This window comes from Pollachius pollachius, assembly GCF_949987615.1.
Source record: "Pollachius pollachius genome assembly, chromosome: 8".
NCBI lineage: Eukaryota > Metazoa > Chordata > Actinopteri > Gadiformes > Gadidae > Pollachius > Pollachius pollachius.
Genome location: NC_136941.1, coordinates 3841579 through 3861199, shown reverse-complemented (window position 1 = coordinate 3861199; position 19621 = coordinate 3841579). Strand labels below are relative to the sequence as shown.

General features: G+C 51.0%; 3 protein-coding genes across 3 annotated transcripts; 2 read left to right on the top strand and 1 right to left on the bottom strand.

Annotated features, from left to right (window-relative positions):
* Positions 1-536: 536 nt before the first annotated feature.
* Positions 537-5835, top strand: LOC307079794 (dnaJ homolog subfamily C member 5-like; the record flags this gene model as incomplete). The annotated part of the gene is made up of 4 exons (XM_079742300.1): positions 537-544; positions 705-918; positions 3118-3289; positions 4195-5835. The coding sequence occupies 4 exons, from the start codon at positions 537-539 to the stop codon at positions 4293-4295; spliced, it is 495 nt and encodes a 164-aa protein (XP_079598426.1). The 3' UTR covers positions 4296-5835.
* A 105-nt stretch (positions 5836-5940) lies between these two features.
* nsfl1c (NSFL1 (p97) cofactor (p47)) lies at positions 5941-12762 on the bottom strand. Its single transcript, XM_079742468.1, has 9 exons — positions 12624-12762; positions 11893-11993; positions 11373-11450; positions 8209-8368; positions 7916-8011; positions 7696-7805; positions 6998-7135; positions 6719-6886; positions 5941-6402 (listed from the first exon to the last, which is right to left on the bottom strand). The coding sequence occupies exons 1-9, from the start codon at positions 12723-12725 to the stop codon at positions 6240-6242; spliced, it is 1116 nt and encodes a 371-aa protein (XP_079598594.1). The 5' UTR covers positions 12726-12762; the 3' UTR covers positions 5941-6239.
* Positions 12763-14530: 1768 nt separating this feature from the next.
* On the top strand, positions 14531-19041 carry LOC307079441 (E3 ubiquitin-protein ligase TRIM7). Its single transcript, XM_079741787.1, has 4 exons — positions 14531-15538; positions 16519-16658; positions 17322-17489; positions 17938-19041. Exons 1-4 carry the CDS (start codon positions 14741-14743, stop codon positions 18650-18652), a joined length of 1821 nt encoding a protein of 606 aa, XP_079597913.1. The 5' UTR covers positions 14531-14740; the 3' UTR covers positions 18653-19041.
* Positions 19042-19621: the final 580 nt, after the last annotated feature.

Genomic DNA, 19621 nt, shown 5'->3' with positions numbered 1-19621 from the left:
ACACACACATCGCGAAATGCTACAAATGTGACTCACCCTGTACACACAATCACTGTTCACAGTCCCGCTGTACACCAACACAAACACTGTGCACACTCACTGTATAAACAGAGTGTTTCAACAGATGCTACAGGTCTTACTCCCACTATACACACACTAGGAATACACTGGCTTCACCGTCACAACGTCCTGGCCGTAAGGCTCTGCTCCAGTGTTTCTGGTCTCCCTCTCAGAAAAGGGACACTGGCACAATATTTTGAGGACAATTATAAAAGCAGCCTATAGCCACGTCCCGCAGTGCAGCTAAATGTTGGCTCGCAGTGCCGATGTAGACTTCACTGCACCCTGGCGTAGACTCCACCGATGACCGGGTGTGTAACAAGATGACCTGCTGTGTATCTGGTGTGTAACACGATGACCTGGTGTGTAACAAGATGACCTGCTGTGTATCTGGTGTGTAACACGATGAACTGGTGTGTAACACGATGACCTGGTGTGTAACAAGATGACCTGCTGTGTATCTGGTGTGTAACACGATGACCTGGTGTGTAACACGATGACCTGGTGTGTTACCTGGTGTGTAACACCATGACCTGGTGTGTAACACCATGACCTGGTGTGTAACCTGGTGTGTAACACGATGACCTGGTGTGTAACACCATGACCTGGTGTGTAACCTGGTGTGTGTCCTGTGTGTAACACAGGAAGCTGGCGTTGAAGTTCCACCCGGACAAGAACCCGGACAACCCGGAGGCGGCGGATAAGTTCAAGGAGATCAACAGCGCCCACGCCATCCTGGTGGACAACACCAAGCGCAACATCTACGACAAGTACGGCTCGCTGGGCCTGTACGTGGCCGAGCAGTTCGGGGAGGAGAACGTCAACACCTACTTTGTGCTGTCCAGCTGGTGGGCCAAGGTGAGGGAGGAGCACCACGTCATCTACACAACGTCTCTACATAACCAGTTACACAACATTCATACACAACCAGATACACATAACCTGATACACATCAACTATACACAACCAGATACAGATTATCTATACACGACCAGATACAAATCATCTACACACAACCAGATATACACAACAAGATACACAGAACCAGATACACATCTGGTTCAGTACTAGTCTCTCCACATGGGGCATCGTCAGGGCACAGGGTTGCGTGAGAACCGGTCGTTAATCAGATGTGGTATGTTCGGTATGGAGTTTGATTTGAATGGCCATCTATTGGCTCGTAGCGCCACCTAGTGGACGTTTCTCTAGCTGTAGTTTACTCTGCTGTACCTCTTGTATTGTGTATGTATTGCAGGGGTTGACATTTAGGTTTCAAAAGCACTTGCCCGTCGGGCAAGTACAGGTCATGTTCAACTTGCCCGAATGTGATGTTCACTTGCCCAAATTATAATCAGAATCGGGCCTCTTTTTGCCAGGCACCCGACCTGGTTTTGGGGGGCTCAGAAAACTCATCCTAGCTGAGAATGAAGCTGAATGTTAGCTTCCACACATGTTGTGTTTAAAAAATAACAAACTTCTCTTTGTTTACTTATTTATCGAATGGTCACATCGTGCCATGAAGCGATTTCAGTCCACCGTTGCAACCTATTAAAGCTATCGCCCGGTTATATGTAGACCTGCATGATTTTATGCAAATGTACATAACTAAATGTCAGAGGTAGTAGCAAAGATATGTCTTTTTTAACTTTCACGTTTCTTGTAGCTCTAACTGAATAATCACAATCGCGTTTCTAGTAGTGTTGTCAGTCACGATACTGGATTTTCTAACTTCAATACTATACCTGGAAAAATATCGATATTCTGTACCATTTTCGATATCAGGGGGAAAGTTTTTTTCAGGAAGGAACGTACCCAAAGTAAATTGAGTATATCTCCACAACTGCTAGGGCGATAATGTCATCTTTGTGCCAAAAGAAAGATTGTTGTGCAAGCGAAATATTCAATGGGGATAATACTTGGTTAAAGTGAATAAAGCCATGGAACACAGTATAAGTGGAAGATAACATTTCCACCTGAAATAATTATCAGTTGTTCGTTATCAGTTGGGAGCGCTGTCTTACTATGAGACACAAATAAAGGTAGATATCTTACAATTTTGATACTTGACACCTCTTTTTAAAGTTCAGGGCAAATATAATCATATGCACCAAGCCAAACACTCGCAAATACACATATGGCCACTAGATTGCGCTGAAGAACATGTTTTCTGACTGAAGGCAATTTACCTTTTTCTTAAGAAACCTTCTCTTAGTCATTGATTGTAAACACCATGTTTAGTTGCAACATTTGGCCCAGACACTGGATTATCTGTTTATGGTGGTTTTATGCGATCAGAATTAACTTTGTGGACAAAAATCACAAAGGTAAAACTTCATTTTTGGTTGTTAAAAGAAAAGGGGACGTTTCTTCTTAAGTTGTTATTTGCGAGTTTTAGTCACAGAATGATATGGTTTGGACTGTTGGAATAAGTGGAGGCTCAGCTTTCATATAATCCATAGTTTGTGAGGGTCCAATTTCATGAAAAAGATCGCTATTGCTGTGCATGTGCACAGTTATGAAACCCAAAACCGTGTTCTTGCATATGACTTTCCGTGTCTCAATCCAAAGTACTTCCACACCGCACTCCTCCATCACTACTCCTTTTTCCTTCTACCTAAACCGTTCGCGGAGGTGCTGCACTTGAGATGCTAGCTGTGTTGGCTAACCTTTAGCCAACACCGTCGAATCACTGCCAGAGACCGCACTGCGAGCGAGTGACAGAAGGCGGGGCTACATTCGCGCTGAAGCGATGCGTGTCTGTTACCTCGCTGTCCGAGAGAAGAGAAGACAGCGCGCTGATCAATGGCCAATGCTTCTATTTTGTGTGATTTTGCGGAACAAAAGGTTGTTCTGCAGTTTCTAAAAACACTTGAATAAATAGCCTTTATGTTAACCTCCACCCAAAATCCACTTGCCCGTTCGGGCAACCAGAAATCAATCTCAACTTGCCCAAACATTACTTTTAGTTGCCCCGGGCAAGCGGGCAACCGTTAATGTCGAGGCCTGTATTGGGTCTCATGTGTGTTTGTGTGTGTGTGTGTGTGTGTGTGTGTGCAGGCGCTGTTTGTGTGCTGCGGTATTTCGACCGGCTGCTACTTCTGCTGCTGCCTGTGCTGCTGCTGTAACTGCTGCTGTGGGAAGTGTAAACCCCGACCCCCCATGGACCAGGAGCCAGAGTTCTACGTCTCCCCAGAAGACCTGGAGGCCCAGATGACCTCCGAGGAGAAGGGTGAGAGACCTGACTCCCCCGTAGTACGGTCCCCAAGCAGGGCCTGAGCACACCACCCAGCGTTAGAGCGCCCCCCTCCCCTACGTCAGACCGACCCCCTCCCCTACGTCAGACCGACCCCCTCCCCTACGTCAGACCGACCCCCTCCCCTACGTCAGACCGCCCCCCTCCCCTACGTCAGACCGACCCCCTCCCCTACGATAGACCGACCCCCTCCCCTACGTTAGAGCGCCCCCCTCCCCTACGTCAGACCGACCCCCTCCCCTACGTTAGACCGACCCCCTCCCCTACCTTAGACCGACCCCCTCCCCTACGTTAGAGCGCCCCCCTCCCCTACGTTAGACCGCCCCCCTCCCCTACGTCAGACCGACCCCCTCCCCTACGTCAGACCGACCCCCTCCCCTACGTCAGACCGACCCCCTCCCCTACGTCAGACCGACCCCCTCCCCTACGTTAGACCGACCCCCTCCCCTACGTTAGACCGACCCCCTCCCCTACGTCAGACCGACCCCCTCCCCTACGTTAGACCGACCCCCTCCCCTACGTTAGACCGACCCCCTCCCCTACGTCAGACCGACCCCCTCCCCTACGATAGACCGACCCCCTCCCCTACGTCAGACCGACCCCCTCCCCTACGATAGACCGACCCCCTCCCCTACGTTAGAGCGCCCCCCTCCCCTACGTCAGACCGACCCCCTCCCCTACGTCAGACCGACCCCCTCCCCTACGTCAGACCGACCCCCTCCCCTACGTTAGACCGACCCCCTCCCCTACGTCAGACCGACCCCCTCCCCTACGTCAGACCGACCCCCTCCCCTACGTCAGACCGCCCCCTCCCCTACGTTACGCTGACCCCTGTAGTCCGGTCCCCCAGCAGTAATCCTCTGCTCTCCTCGTGTCCCCAGATGTCGGAGGGGACCCCATCCTGGTGCAGCCGTCCTCCGCCACAGAGACCACCCAGCTGACCTCCGACCCCAAATACAGCTACCGTACTGACGCTTACTAACGCACACTTTAATCACACACTAGGGGTGTAACGGTTCCCGTCCACAAGCCGTACAGTTCAGACTTCAGCCACATCATCATCATCATAAACAGCGATACTTCGTAGTAGCGGTCCTCATATCCACAGCCGGGATCAGCGAGGACTATCTAACACTAGGGATGGCTGATCACTAGGGACTCTAAAAGGGACAGAATCGCAAGCCTAGGGAGAGAGAGAGAGCAGCTGTTGGATACCAGTGTCATTTCGGTCTGGGAACAGTGGGATCACTGGTCAAATGCCAGCGCTGGTCCCCACCCATCACCTCCACTAGGGGCGACTGCAGAGCCTGCAGAGCCCTTAACGCCACATACAAACACAACGCAAAACAAGTCTAAACCAAAGGCAGGAAACCAGCCAAGGCGTGGGGGTGTTCACACTACTGCCCTCTAAGGGCCTATTTTTAAGGCATATCTTTCTTTTTCATCCAAACATTTTTTAAAAGGTAAGATACACAAAATTGTATAAGTAAAGTACCAAATATGCTCTCCCATATCAGGGCCCGGATATAAAGGTAAAGCAGTGAACCGTTACACCCCTTCTCACACTAGAACAAACCACTACCAGTCATCGTAACACACGTTCACCTCCAGGCCCGGTCACATGACCGCAGGCCTCGTTTTAACACCCCTGACCCCGCCCCCTGGACACTCAAACCCCAGGCATTGGTGCAAGCCAACATTAGAAACAAGTATGTTGGGCCGTAGAGAGATGAGCGTTCTTGGGACAATCACACAGGATCAGGCCTGGTGAAACCTCCTCTCTCCTGATTGGCTGAGGCCAGTGCCCAGCTCATTGGTCCTTTAGCACAGAGGGGCGTGTACATGCATACATTATTTGTTAGTTTGTGTGAGGCGGCGCTCTGATGTACATGTGGTGTAAACTTTTAGATTTTTAACCTGCTATCTGTGTTTGTTTTTATTTATGTTGTCATTGAAGGATGTTCATGTAAGGTTATGCTCTGTTGCCCAGGCGACAGAGCCATTAACTCCATAGCGAGAAAAACCTTTCCTTTGCTAAAATGCGCTCCCCGGACGTCACATCGTCCTGTTCTGAAACTTTGTAATTTCAGCGTGAAGCCACGAACTGCGAGCCAACGGGAGAACGTTCAACATGATCTTAAGAAGCTACCGCATGCTCTCTGTCGTTCTGCCGGCTTCACCCTGCTCCCGTTTCATTGGTGGTTGCGTCATGTTCCATGAGCCCAGCGACCAATGAAATCACCTTTCCTCCCCCTCCCCGTTTCCTGGGCTTTCGACCAATCGTACAACATGTCTGAGTGAATGCAACGTTAACTGGAATCAAGATGTTTTTAGCAACTTATGAATTAAACGTAGGGTAAATAGCGAGCCGATGATAATATTGAAGCATTATTTAATTTATTTTTGTTATGTTTTTAAGAGAAGCGCTAGCTGAGATGTGTAGAGCCGTAGATGTGAATGAATCAGTGTTTTGTGTTCCTAGCATGACCTAAGCGTGTGTGTGTGTGTGTGTGTGTTTCCTGGGCGCCGGCCAGGTCGTGACCTGATGTTGTAAAATAAAGTTTTGATGCTTCAAGCCCGCGTTGGGTCACTGCTTCTCTTCACGCGTAGAACAAACACAGCCTGGCTCACTTCCACAGCATTTTAATCATCATTACATCAGAACAAATCCCCTCTCCCGCCTCTGCCACGCATGGCGTATGGTGCGAGCTCCTGCTCCATCTTAACGCTACAAAGCAACCTCCACCTCCCGCCACAAGGGGCAGCAGCACAACGCATCACTATAGAAAAAGAAAAGGGGGGTGGGAAATCCGAAACCGAATTGAAAAGGTAAGAAGTCCGTTCAGTATGTCCAGGAGGCCGCTCCACCGGGGGGGCTAACAGAGGGGTCTCCGGTGGGGGGGAGGGGTCTCCGGTTGGGGGGGTCTCACTGTAGCCGCTGGACGATGACGGCGTTCAGCAGGTTGGCGTCCTGCAGGGTCAGGGTCTCGTCCGTCAGCTCCTTGTTGGGGAACGTGGTCATCAGGACGAACTCGCGGGCCGCCATGGCCGGCCTCGCCGCCACCAGGAACTGCCGCACGTCGGACACCCTGCGGAGAAGAGACTTCCTGTTATTGTTCCCTTCAAAGTGAAAGTGGGGACGTCACCTTGGCGGTGGCCATGCCTGTATAACCTCAGCTGAAACGAATGGGTGAAATCAGATGTCCAACCATAGTTTACACAGTATGGTGAAGAACCCAACTGTAGCTATAGCTGCAGCTAGCGCAGCGGTGAAGATAGCGGTAGCTTTAGCTGCAGATAGCACGGGGGTCAAGACACAGGGTAGATTTAGCTGCAGCGGGGAAGTAAGTGGTAGGTATAGCTGCGGCTAGCGCAGCGGTGAAGTTAGCGGATGCTTCAGCTCACCTGTGGGTGTGGTTGAACTTGTGCACCAGGCGTCCTCCGTCCGCCAGCCGGATCTGGATGCTGGTGACGGGCTGGGCGGTGTCCAGGCTGACGGAGGCGCTGGCCTGGGCCTCGCTGGCCACCTGGTCCGTCTGGGAGGCCGGCGGGACCACCAGGTCAGGGGTGGCGCTGCAGGGGTCGGAGGTCACAGTGGTCAGGGGGATGGACAGTCTTAAGAGGTCTCAGATACAGAAGAGGGGCCGGCGCTATCATCCCCGGTCCAGTCAGGGCGCGGCTCACCTGCCCAGCTTGTACCCCTCCCCTCCGAAGGCCCTGAAGGCGATCTTGGGTCGGACGAAGTCCTCGTCCCGGTGGTCCTCCATGTCCAGGTTCACCTGGCCCCCCCGGGCCCTCTGACGCAGCTCCAGAGGGATCTCCCTGTCAGGTACACGTACCAGCAGTGTTACTTAACCGGTGGGTCACGGACCGGTTTAAAATGGGTCACGGGTGTGTGTGCGAAAGAGAAGGCCTAAGGAGATTAACGTGCTTTGAATGCAGGGATGAAAGTATTTGTTTATGTTTAAATAATGACATTGTGTATGAGCGATTACTAAGCCATTTCCTGAGCAAAACATTTACTTGGTTTGAATTGTAGAAAAGTGGGTCGCGACTTAATGAACATGGTCAATTGTGGTTCCCAAGCCCAGAACAGTGAACCACTGCCTTACAGTATACGTTACATACATTATACACTCAACTTGAACATGACCTATGGATTATATACACAATAATCCATCATGACCTATACACAACTGACTCATGACCTATGGATTATATAGTATACTGTGACCTATGCTCCATCATGACCTATACTATACACTAATCCAATACATTTGATCCTTTACTGTCACATGATGATCAAATAAGATCTTACCTTTATTTTTTATTAAAAATAAAGTAAAAAAAGGTTTTGGTTGAACCCAGGAAGTGAGACGTACCCCCTGCGGATGGACTCCAGGAACAGGGCGTTCCCCGGGTCGCTGTAGTTCCTCAGGTCGCCCTCGTCCAGGCTGAAGCCCGACTTCCACAGCTTCAACACCACGTGCACCTGCCACACACACACACACACCCAAACACTGCTGCTTAGCAACCACGTCAGGGTGCGCACACACACCAGAGACTACAGACAAGACCCGTCCCGTTAACGAGCAGACTCACATCCTGCTGGCTGTTGGCTGCCCTCCTCTCTCCGGCCACGTAGGCCGACGCCTCCTCTGGCCCCGCCCCCAACCTGTAGCCGCCGCCCACAAACGCCTGGAGACACGGAACACACCGTCGATGTCGTTCACAACACCGACACGAGACAGAAGCTGGATCATTTATACGTTAACGCAGCCCGCTGAAGGCGGCGTCGCTTGCACTGTGTAGCTGTGAACTCGGGTCTGTTCCATCGTTCGTATTAAAGCCAAAGCAACGTCGGTATTAAAGGCCAGAGCAGCGTGCTGACTGACCTTGGGTCTGCTGGACTCCCCGGGGCCTCCCCGGTCGAGGGGCACCGCCCCATGCTCCTTGGCCCCCTTGAACAGGTCCTCCACCACCTCGTTGGAGCTCTTCTTCTTGGGCGGTCCCACGATCTGCTGCCCGCTGCGTTCTGAGCCCCCCGCGAAGAACCTGGGGGGGGGAGAGGTCAGAGGTAACACCCAGGAACACACCACAGGAGAGGTGAGAGGTCACACCCGGGAACGCACCACAGGAGAGGTGAGAGGTCACACCCGGGAACGCACCACAGGAGAGGTGAGAGGTCACACCCGGGAACGCACCACAGGAGAGGTGAGAGGTCACACCCGGGAACGCACCACAGGAGAGGTGAGAGGTCACACCCGGGAACGCACCACAGGAGAGGTGAGAGGTCACACCCGTCCAACAGTGGTATATACACCACCCGGCTAACTAGCAAGGGTTCTTTAAAGAGTCCTTCATCGTCCACATTAACAGGTTGACAACAAGCGGGAGGTTTTGACATAAGAGTGGCAGGTTAACATCGGCAGGAAGGACATCATTACGTCTTCACTGACAACACTGATAAAAGGGGCCTGGGTGAGGTGACCAGGGACTGGACCAAAGCCAGTTAGCTCCAGAGCGAGTTGCAGCAGAATGCCATGACGCTGCAAAAAGCCCTGCTCTCTCAGTGGAACGACAAACATTGACTCTCCCATACGTAGCTACACTGAGCCAACACACAATGACTCCTATACCTGGCTACACTGAGCTAACACAACCAGAATGACTGCATTACCTAGTTACACTGAGCCAACACCACCAGAATGACTGCATTACCTAGTTACACTGAGCCAACACCACCAGAATGACTCCTACACATAGCTACACTGAGCTAACACCACCAGAATGACTGCATTACCCAGTTACACTGAGCCAACACCACCAGAATGACTGCATTACCTAGTTACACTGAGCCAACACCACCAGAATGACTCCTACACATAGCTACACTGAGCTAACACCACCAGAATGACTGCATTACCCAGTTACACTGAGCCAACACCACCAGAATGACTGCATTACCCAGTAACACTGAGCCAACACCACCAGAATGACTCCTACACATAGCTACACTGAGCCAACACCACCAGAATGACTGCATTAGCTAGGCACACTGAGCCAACACCACCAGAATGACTCCTATACGTAGTAGGAATGGGTCAGAATATTCAATTATTCGTTCCCAAGGGTCAAAATCGATTAACATTTGGACCGTTAACATTTTTTCCCCATTCAAATCTAAAGTTTTCCAAAAGCCATAACTTTGTTTACCTGGTAACGCCTGAGGGTTTGTCTAATACCTGGAACAATCATTACCTTCCTGTAAGGTTCTTATGCAACGGAAACGTTGTTCACTCCTCCAGTAAATAGGACGGACCTTAGCTACGACTTGGCAACGGGATGTATTCTAGTCCGCTCACCTATGAGCCAGAGAGCTAACGTTATGCATTGTACATATTTATAATTCAAAATTTGTCCCAGCCTTGTTTTGAAGACCGAATCACCGCTCCATTCGTTTCAATGGGATTCGCGACGGTCTATACTTTCAACATAAAGTGTACCTATTTGTAATTTGAAATTCGTCCCAGTTTATTTTATCTTTATACCACAGATACTATAGGGTATATAGCATATAACCACATTTTCTGATTACAGTTGAATGGATTTTTCAGAACAGACAATTTGACTGGAACTACTTAGAAGGCAGTTGTTTTTTTGCGTCGAAGATATTAAGTGATTTCTTGCCGATGATTTACTACAACAGTCTTTAAATTAAAAGTGTTTTGAGTTTAGTGTATTAAGTTCAGCAGATGGTGGGAATGATGCATTAAGGGAAAGCTTAACATTATGCTCGTGAGTCTCCTCTGCTGAAATACAAATTAGAGTAACATGGGTCAGACATCCGTGATCTAATCACACACTCCGCACGGCTTGGATCTGTTCTTTGTGAATTCATACCTTGTTTTTTGATTTGTGAGAGGAAAATATGACTGCATTACCCAGTTACACTGAGCCAACACCACCAGAATGACTGCATTACCCAGTAACACTGAGCCAACACCACCAGAATGACTCCTACACATAGCTACACTGAGCCAACACCACCAGAATGACTGCATTAGCTAGGTACACTGAGCCAACACCACCAGAATGACTCCTATACGTAGTAGGAATGGGTCCGAATATTCAATTATTCGTTCCCAAGGGTCAAAATCGATTAACATTTGGACCGTCAACATTTTTTCCCATTCAAATCTAAAGTTTTCCAAAAGCCATAACTTTGTTTACCTGGTAACGCCTGAGGGTTTGTCTAATACCTGGAACAATCATTACCTTCCTGTAAGGTTCTTATGCAATGGAAACGTTGTTCACTCCTCCAGTAAATAGGACGGACCTTAGCTACGACTTGGCAACGGGATGTATTCTAGTCCGCTCACCTATGAGCCAGAGAGCTAACGTTATGCATTGTACATATTTATAATTCAAAATTTGTCCCAGCCTTGTTTTGAAGACCGAATCACCGCTCCATTCGTTTCAATGGGATTCGCGACGGTCTATACTTTCAACATAAAGTGTACCTATTTGTAATTTGAAATTCGTCCCAGTTTATTTTATCTTTATACCACAGATACTATAGGGTATATAGCATATAACCACATTTTCTGATTACAGTTGAATGCATTTTTCAGAACAGACAATTTGACTGGAACTACTTAGAAGGCAGTTGTTTTTTTGCGTCGAAGATATTAAGTGATTTCTTGCCGATGATCCCCGGCTGCCTTTGTGAATGTCGGCGCACATCGAATAATCGATTATTTGTTCATACCACCCACTGATTATTCGACCATGAAAAATTTGAGTTATTCACATACCTAATACGTAGCTACACTGAGCTAACACCACCAGAAGTTCTCCTATATGTAGCTACACTGAGCTAGCACCACTAGGAGGACTCCTATACACTGAGCTAACAGAGAAGGACTCCTGTACGCAGCTACACTGAGCTAACACCACCAGAAGTTCTCCTATATGTAGCTATGCTGAGCTAACACCACCAGAAGGACTCCCATAAAGAGCTGTACTGAGCTAGCACCACCAGAACGAAGGAACTCACCTCTCTCCCTCCTCTTCGTCGCTGTCGTCGTCGGCCTCGTTCATCAGGTCCCTGAGGGAGGTCACTCTGGGCTGGACACTGGAGACGACACACGGGTCAGTTCAAGACGACAGAAGCCCCTGTCATAGCATAGCAACACCTGTCGCTACAACTATCAACGGTATTCAATTCAGTGCATTACACGCAGCATGTACAGACGTAAACACCTTACCACCGAGAACAAAAGACGCCCCTCTTGACTTGGAGGAAGTGAAGTGCGTGGTGGTGGTGGTGTTTAGTGAAGTTTGAGGAGGGGTGGTGGTGTTGGAGATGGTGGTGATGGAAGAGGGGGGTGATGGAGGTGGAGAAGATGGTGGTGATGGAGGAGGGGGCTGATGGAGGTGAGGGAGATGGGAGGAGGATGTGGTGTTTAGTGATTGAGGAGGTGTGGTGGTGATGGAGGAGGTTGTGGTGGTGATGGAGGAGGTTGTGGTGGTTAAGGAGAAGGGAGTGGTGATGGAGGAGGTGGTGAACAAGCTACCTGGGACCTGCTGAGCGGGACACGGAGGAGGCGCTCTCGGGCTGAGGAAGAGTGACGATGTCATCCTCTGCTCCGTCCTCGAAGAAACTCGCCAGGGCCAGCTGAGGAGAGAGCAGGTCATTAGGGGTCTGATCCCAGCTGAGGAGAGATCAGGTGGTTAGGGTTCGATCCCAGCTGATTAGAGAACGGGTGGTTAGGGGTTTGATCCCGGCCGAGAGTTCCCGGGTTTGAAACTACGTCACATACGCATCATGTACATCATACAACATAAATGTACATGATAGGTGGTCTTCGCCGGAGACAGGAGCACAGCTACGGGACACTAACGAGAAGGACTGGCGATGGTGGACCAGGATGAAGACAGAGGCCAGCTGTCAACAAAGAGTCCTCCTCATGATATCCGGACAGAGAGACAGACGAGCGGACCGACGATCTGCCGCCTCTACGCACTTCAGAGCAGCACTGCGCTGGAGGGGATGGCTTAATCAACTAACCCACTAGTCTCAGGGTTTAGTTAATACCGCTCTTTCGTGTGAACCGGGCTGTCAGCGGATCGCCAGAGCGGTTCCAGAAGGCCATTGTCTAAACGGTGACTTGCACAAATCACCGGCGGACCCGGCTAACGTTAGCCACATGCTATGGGGTTCCCCCGCGTCCGCACTGGCGTTTAAACCTCTGATTTAATTTAACTCCTCCACTAAGAACCAGGGGAGAGGGGAGTCCACACGCACCTGTAGGTCCCACCCGGCGGACTCCAGGAAGAAGCGGGCTCTCTCCCCGTCCACATCTGTGATGTCGATGAACTCCCTAACAGAGTCCTCCTGGCTCGACATCTTGGATCTGTGCTGTGTGTAACCGGTCCGGCTGCTCCTGGGGAACATGAACCACCACGGGGTTCCTAGCACTTCCTTCATTTTCACTACATTTTTTTAGCAATTATATTTCATCACGCATAAATGTCTTGCATGAATAAAAACGACTTAATAAAACATAAATATTAATAACAGTACAATTATAATAATGTTTAATATCACTTCACATTTATTCAATCTACTTACCAAATAACACCAACTGAAAAAATGCCACAATACAATTTAGTTAGTTCGTTTAACCAATTCTGGTAATAACAAACATCTTCACCCTGATAAATTGTAGTCTGATTCGAGTGTTATACATTTATTGTCCACTTTGATTGATTGCGATGAATCTCTTCACCGGCAGATGGCGTAGCAGTCAAAGCGTTACGGTAGTTGGAAACTGAAAGAAGTAACACCGCTGAAAAGCTGATATTTTCCTCTCACAAATCAAAAAACAAGGTATGAATTCACAAAGAACAGATCCAAGCCGTGCAGAGTGTGTGATTAGATCACGGATGTCTGACCCATGTTACTCTAATTTGTATTTCAGCAGAGGAGACTCACGAGCATAATGTTAAGCTTTCCCTTAATGCATCATTCCCACCATCTGCTGAACTTAATACACTAAACTCACAACACTCACAAAAGCATGATGTGTGTGTGTGTGTGTGTGTGTGTGTGTGTGTGTGTGTGTGTGTGTGTGTGTGTGACGTGTGCCCGTGTGCCTGTGTGTGTGTGTGTGTGTGTGTGTGTGTGTGTGTGTGTGTGTGTGTGTGTGTGTGTGTGTGTGTGTGTGTGTGTGTGTGTGTTGGTCCTAATATATGACATACCATGAAACCAGTCCAAGTCTACTTCAGGCACATAATGCCCTCTGACAGCATCTTGGTTTCCCATCGAATACAGAATAACAATGGAGTTAATCTGATGGTTGCCCAGGGAAACTAGAATCACACAAACACACACACAGATATTTAAACCTAAACCATACCTTACCAACCCTTACCCCCCTAATCCCTCAACCCTAACTCATCCACCCTAACCCTTCAAATCTATACCCATCCCAACCCACATAAAGCCTAACCAGTCAACTGGTTACCCATCTTCCCTGTTTCATCTACAGTAACCAGTCAAACATAGTCAGTCCCCCATAACCTCTGACCGGGAGACACAATTAACAGCCACGACAGAGCCAATGGGCAGGTGTGTTCCTCGGAAGAATGCTGGAGTTCTGGTCCTGGCGTTGGCTCGTCTCCAGGGATTAGTGATGATGGAGAACAAAGCATCTCTTCCCTTCACAGAGCGCCACCTGAACATTCATGAGCAGAACAGAAAGTAAGCCGATACGGTGCGAAACATCCTCAACATGCCTGAGGTTAGAGGCACGATGTCCTAAGCTGCTGTGGAGAGGAGCAGGGGCTCAACCGCACGTTCCTACTGTTGTATACTGTTATGTACTGTTACCACACACGCACACACACACACACACACACACACACACACACACACACACACACACACACACACACACACACACACACTCACAGACACACACACACAGACACACACAGACACAAACACACACACACACAAACACACACACACACACACCTCACACGACACACATACACAAACACATACAACCCGAGCGACTTTGTTCTGTTGAAATGGAATGCAGCCCGTCCGGCTGATCGCCCTGCCTTCCGCGATTACCTGCGGGGTGTGATCACGTGTTGCCTGGTATATACAGACGTGTTGCCTCAGGGCAACACGTCTGTATATACCAGCGTCTGCTCCGGTCGGAGTTCCAGTACAACCCTCAGCTCTCTTCACCTGCCCGGAGCAAAACAAACACACACACACACACAGGAGGCAGGACTCATCCCACCCCGACGGTAACGGCGCCCGGTGCCTCAGAGAGACCTGGTGGGTGACCGACACCCGGCGGACCCTGAAAGACCCCCCTGGACCCTGACGGACCCCCTCAGCCCGTCATGGCCCTGTCCAGACCGGACCAGCAGCTGGCCCACGAGCTGAGCTGCCCCATCTGCCTGCAGATCTTCTCAGACCCGGTGCTGCTGCCCTGCGGACACAGCTACTGTCTGGCCTGCATCGGTCAGACCCTGGTCAAGGGGCCCCAGGGAGGGGCCCCCGCCGGCAACAGGGAGCCGGCCCCAGAGGCCCTTATGCGGTGCCCCGAGTGCCGGGAGGAGTTCAAGGGCCTGGAGACGCTGAGGAGGAACTTCAAGCTGTGCGGCATCGTGGAGGGCTACCGCGCCACGGTTGAGGAGCAGGGGCCCGGGGCCAAAGAGGGGCCGGGGGCCATGGAGGTGCAGGGGCCCAAGGAGGAGCAGGGGCCAGGGGACAAGGGAGAGCAGGTGGCCGGTAACAAGGCGGAGCAGGGTCCAGGGGCCGAGGAGGTGCAGGGGCCCGGGGCCAAGGTTGCGGCGAGGGCCAGCCCCGGTCCGGACGTGTTCTGCGACCACTGCATCGAGGGCTCTGCGCGAGCGGTGAGGACCTGCCTGAGGTGCGAGGTGGCTTTGTGCGAGCGGCACCTGCAGAAGCACCAGGAGAAGAGCTCATTCAGGAGCCACGTGCTGGTGGCCCCCCACAGGGAGGCGGTGTCCCAGGCCTGCCTGCGCCACGGGAACAGCCTGGAGTACTTCTGCTCCAGCGACAGCCTGCCGCTGTGCGCCAGCTGCCTCCTGGAGGGCTCCCACCTGAACCACGACGTGCTGAGCTTCGACGTGGCCGAGGAGGAGATGAGGCGGGCGCTGGAATCCCGCAGCAAGGTGGGTCGGAACGCCGCCGCGCTCCGGACGAGCGGACCGGACCGGAGTCAGGGCGGGAACGTTCACGGAGGAGCGGGGATGAGGATAGAGACAGACTCACAGAGTCGTGGTGGAGGAACGGCAGATTCAAGGGAATGATAATGAATGGGATAATCTCTTGTCTTAGACTGAATTATGATAATGTACAGTACGAGGCACGTAGACAGAGCACAAAATATTAATTGGTCGGGGAAATGGTTGCCAAAATAGATTTTAATATCACACATTGTTTATCATTATAAAACATCTTGCCTTTTTCAAAAAAGGTATCACATATTCAGAAGACATTATGAAATCTATTCATCTTGTTAATGGCATTTTTATATAGTTATTATGTTAGTTTATATTTGAACCATGTAAGATTGTAGTTCTGTTTTTGTTGGTGGTGTTGTGTTGATTGAACTTCGGTTTGTATCGTAGCTGTTATGGGTATTGCATTTCTGCTTGTATCGTCGGTGTAATGGGCATTGTAGTTATTTTTGTATTGTTGGTGTTATGGGCATTGTAGATCTATTTGTATCGTCGTCGTCGGTATTATGGGTATTGTAGTTCTGTGTGTGTGTTAGTGGTGTTATGGGCATTGTAGTTCTGTTTTGTGTTGGTGATTGTGTTGATTGTAGTTCTGTTTGTGCGGGGGGTTATGGTAATTGTAGTTCTGTTTGTGCGGGGTTGTCATGGTATTTGTAGTTCTCTGTGTTGCTCGGTTTTGTTGTATTTGTAGTTCTCTGTGTTGCGGGGTGTTGTGGTAATTGTAGTTCTGTGGGTGCAGGTGATGTCGTGGTATTTGTAGTTCTCTGTTTGTGCGGGTTGTCATGGTATTTGTAGTTCTCTGTGTTGCGGGGTATTGTGGTAATTGTAGTTCTGTGGGTGCAGGTGATGGCGTGGTTTTTGTAGTTCTCTGTGTTGCGGGTGTTGTGGTAATTGTAGTTCTGTGGGTGCAGGTGATGTCGTGCCGGCTGCAGATCACAGGGGGCCTCCTGCAGAGAGCGGCGGAGGAGCAGGGAGCCTCGGAGGCGGTTGGGGAGAAGCTGGTGTCCCGGGCCGCCAGCCTCATGGACAGCATGGCCGCCCTGGTCCAGAGGTCAGCAGAGACCAGGATGTAGACAGGGTCAGGACATTAGACCCAGGATGTAGACCATGTTCAGGACATTAGACCCAGGATTTAGACCACCTTCAGGGCTCACTAATGGAGGGACATTAACTTGTTGGTTTATTTGTACAACTCAGCCATTGGTCAATTCTGAATCTCGAATATCGATTTATTTGCAAGTTTTAACTGAAATCAAATCAAACGGAAAACTTTGAAAAAGCATGACGTATTTGTAAGATGTCAGTAACACATGAAAAACAGTTGTTAAGTTTAGCTTAATTGTGTGCATAAATGTGGCCATTACAGCAGATGGTACCGGACAGATATACACACAAGTACATAAGAAATGCAAATGCAAAAAAGTTCTGTCGGCTAAACCTTTCTGACCATTGGTCTACCATGTCGTAATAGACAGTATATGCTTTATTCTTCAGTCTAAACATTGTTGAACAGAAACACGACTAAAGCCTCAGGCGTCTGTGAAGCCAATGCAGAGCTTGTCCTGTGCACGGTGCGAAGGTCAGGGCTTCCCTCAGGGGGAACGAGCGCTGTAGGAGGAACCAGGAGGAGGTTGGGTGTTCAAGGTCACCTGGTCACGCTACGCTAACGTCCCGTCTGGCTACGGTAACGCCCCGTCTGCCCTGGCTCCTGCAGGTACAGAGAACGTCTGAGCTCCCTCCTGGAGGAGGAGAGGAGCTTGAGGAGGTGCAGCTGGCAGCAAGGCCTGGCCTCACTGGGACAGCAGCAGCACACCCTGCAGCAGGCCCAGACGGAGGCCAGCCAGGCCCTGAGCGAGACCGACAAGTGCCTCTTCGTACACAGGTGACCTCCAGGATCCAGCGGTTCATTTGACCAGTAGATTGTGATGGAGCTTGATGCAGCTCTGAAAACAAGAGGCTAAACACGATGATGTGGCATACGTGCATGGCATACGAGAGAGGGCATGCCTTATGTATATATTGTATTACATCAATGTATGGATATACAGTGAAAGTGGGTTGAGGAGAAGAGGAGAAGGCAGGACAAAAGGTTAGGCAAAGCATTAAAGGCAGGGGTTTAAAACACATACTGTCTCATCCCAGTGTGATGGGGATGTGAATGTTGCAGTTGGAGTAAAGTTATCTTCATTCCTCCAGTTGTTACGAGAAAACATTTGCACCTCAGGAATAAGATGATCGCTTAGAACCCGAAAGAGCTAAACGGTGAACCAGCGGCGGTGCGGTGGTGAGCAGAGCAAACTGAGCAGGGTCTGTCCCCCGTCCCTGAACAGGTTCCTGGGTCTGGAGCCCCAGATCCGGGCGGCCCTCAGCCCTGCCTTGGACGCGGGCACCCAGCTGCCCTCCAAGGCCCCGCTCAACTTCCAGAGGCTGCAGGCGGGCCTGCGTAGCCAGGACTTCCACGGGGACATGACCCTCCTGCTGGACTCCCTCCACGTGGCCCTGAACCCCCTGGAGCTGACCTTCAACCTCCAAACCGCCCACCCCGGCCTGCTGGTGTCCACCGACCTGCGCACCGTTCGGGCCGGCCCGGCCCGGCAGCCGTATGGCGAGCACCCCGAGCGCTTCTCCAGCGCCCCCCAGGTGCTGTGCAGCCAGGGCTTCTCGGGGGAGGAGCACCTGTGGGTGGTGGAGGTGGGCGAGGGCAGCATGTGGTCGGTGGGGCTCTGCTACAAGAGCCTACCCCGCCGCGGCGACCACAGCCGCCTCGGCCACAACAACGTGTCGTGGCGCCTGCAGTGGAAGAACCGCAAGCTGACGGCGTGCCACGCCTCGGCCAACGTGGCGCTGGGCGAGCGCGCCGGACCCCCGCGGCGGGTGGAGGTGGCGCTGGACTACGCCGCCGGCTCCGTGGCGTTCCACAGCGTCAAGGGCCCGCGGGAGCACCTCCACACCTTCAGGACCACCTTCCGGGAGCCCGTGTACCCCGCCTTCAGCCTCCACTCCAGCACCTCCGAGTCCTGGATCACGCTGCAGAGCGGGATGTAGGCGACCCGCCGCCGGTACCCAGCATGCACCCTGGCTGGCGTCGATGGCGCCTGTCTCTGTGCGGGTCAACACTAAGGTGTCAGATCCAGGGGTGTGTCTAGCCGGGGCTCGGGACTCCATGCAGAGTTCAGCCCGAACCCTTAGAGGGACATGATGGTACTCTACTAACACCATGGAAGCTAAGCGTCCTTGAGCAAGAAACCTAACCCCACACCACCACCTGTCTCTGTACTGTCTAACCCCTACCTGCTCCTTAATGACCTGTCTCTGTACTGTCTAACCCCTACCTGCTCCTTAATGACCTGTCTCTGTACTGTCTAACCCCTACCTGCTCCTTAACGACCTGTCTCTGTACTGTCTAACCCCTACCTGCTCCTTAATGACCTGTCTCTGTACTGTCCAACCCCTACCTGCTCCTTAATGACCCGTATCTGTACTGTCCAACCCCTACCTGCTCCTTAATGACCTGTCTCTGTACTGTCTAACCCCTACCTGCTCCTTAACGACCTGTCTCTGTACTGTCTAACCCCTACCTGCTCCTTAATGACCCGTATCTGTACTGTCCAACCCCTACCTGCTCCTTAATGACCTGTCTCTGTACTGTCTAACCCCTACCTGCTCCTTAATGACCTGTCTCTGTACTGTCTAACCCCTACCTGCTCCTTAATGACCTGTCTCTGTACTGTCTAACCCCTACCTGCTCCTTAATGACCTGTCTCTGTACTGTCTAACCCCTACCTGCTCCTTAATAACCTGTCTCTGTACTGTCTAACCCCTACCTGCTCCTTAATGACCTGTCTCTGTACTGTCTAACCCCTACCTGCTCCTTAATGACCTGTCTCTGTACTGTCCAACCCCTACCTGCTCCTTAATGACCCGTATATGTACTGTCCAACCCCTACCTGCTCCTTAATGACCCGTATCTGTACTGTCTAACCCCTACCTGATCCTTAGTGACCCGTCTCTGTA

Coding starts and splice junctions, on each gene's coding strand:
- nsfl1c (XM_079742468.1), bottom strand. CDS start 12,725: ATGTCGAGCCAGGAGGACTCTGTTAGGGAGTTCATCGACATCACAGAT. Junction 11,451..11,892: donor TCCCGCTCAGCAGGTCCCAG/GTAGCTTGTTCA, acceptor TGTCGTCTCCAG/TGTCCAGCCCAGAGTGACCT. Junction 8,012..8,208: donor GGGAGTCCAGCAGACCCAAG/GTCAGTCAGCAC, acceptor CCGTGTCTCCAG/GCGTTTGTGGGCGGCGGCTA.
- LOC307079441 (XM_079741787.1), top strand. CDS start 14,741: ATGGCCCTGTCCAGACCGGACCAGCAGCTGGCCCACGAGCTGAGCTGC. Junction 16,659..17,321: donor ATGGCCGCCCTGGTCCAGAG/GTCAGCAGAGAC, acceptor TGGCTCCTGCAG/GTACAGAGAACGTCTGAGCT. Junction 17,490..17,937: donor AAGTGCCTCTTCGTACACAG/GTGACCTCCAGG, acceptor GTCCCTGAACAG/GTTCCTGGGTCTGGAGCCCC.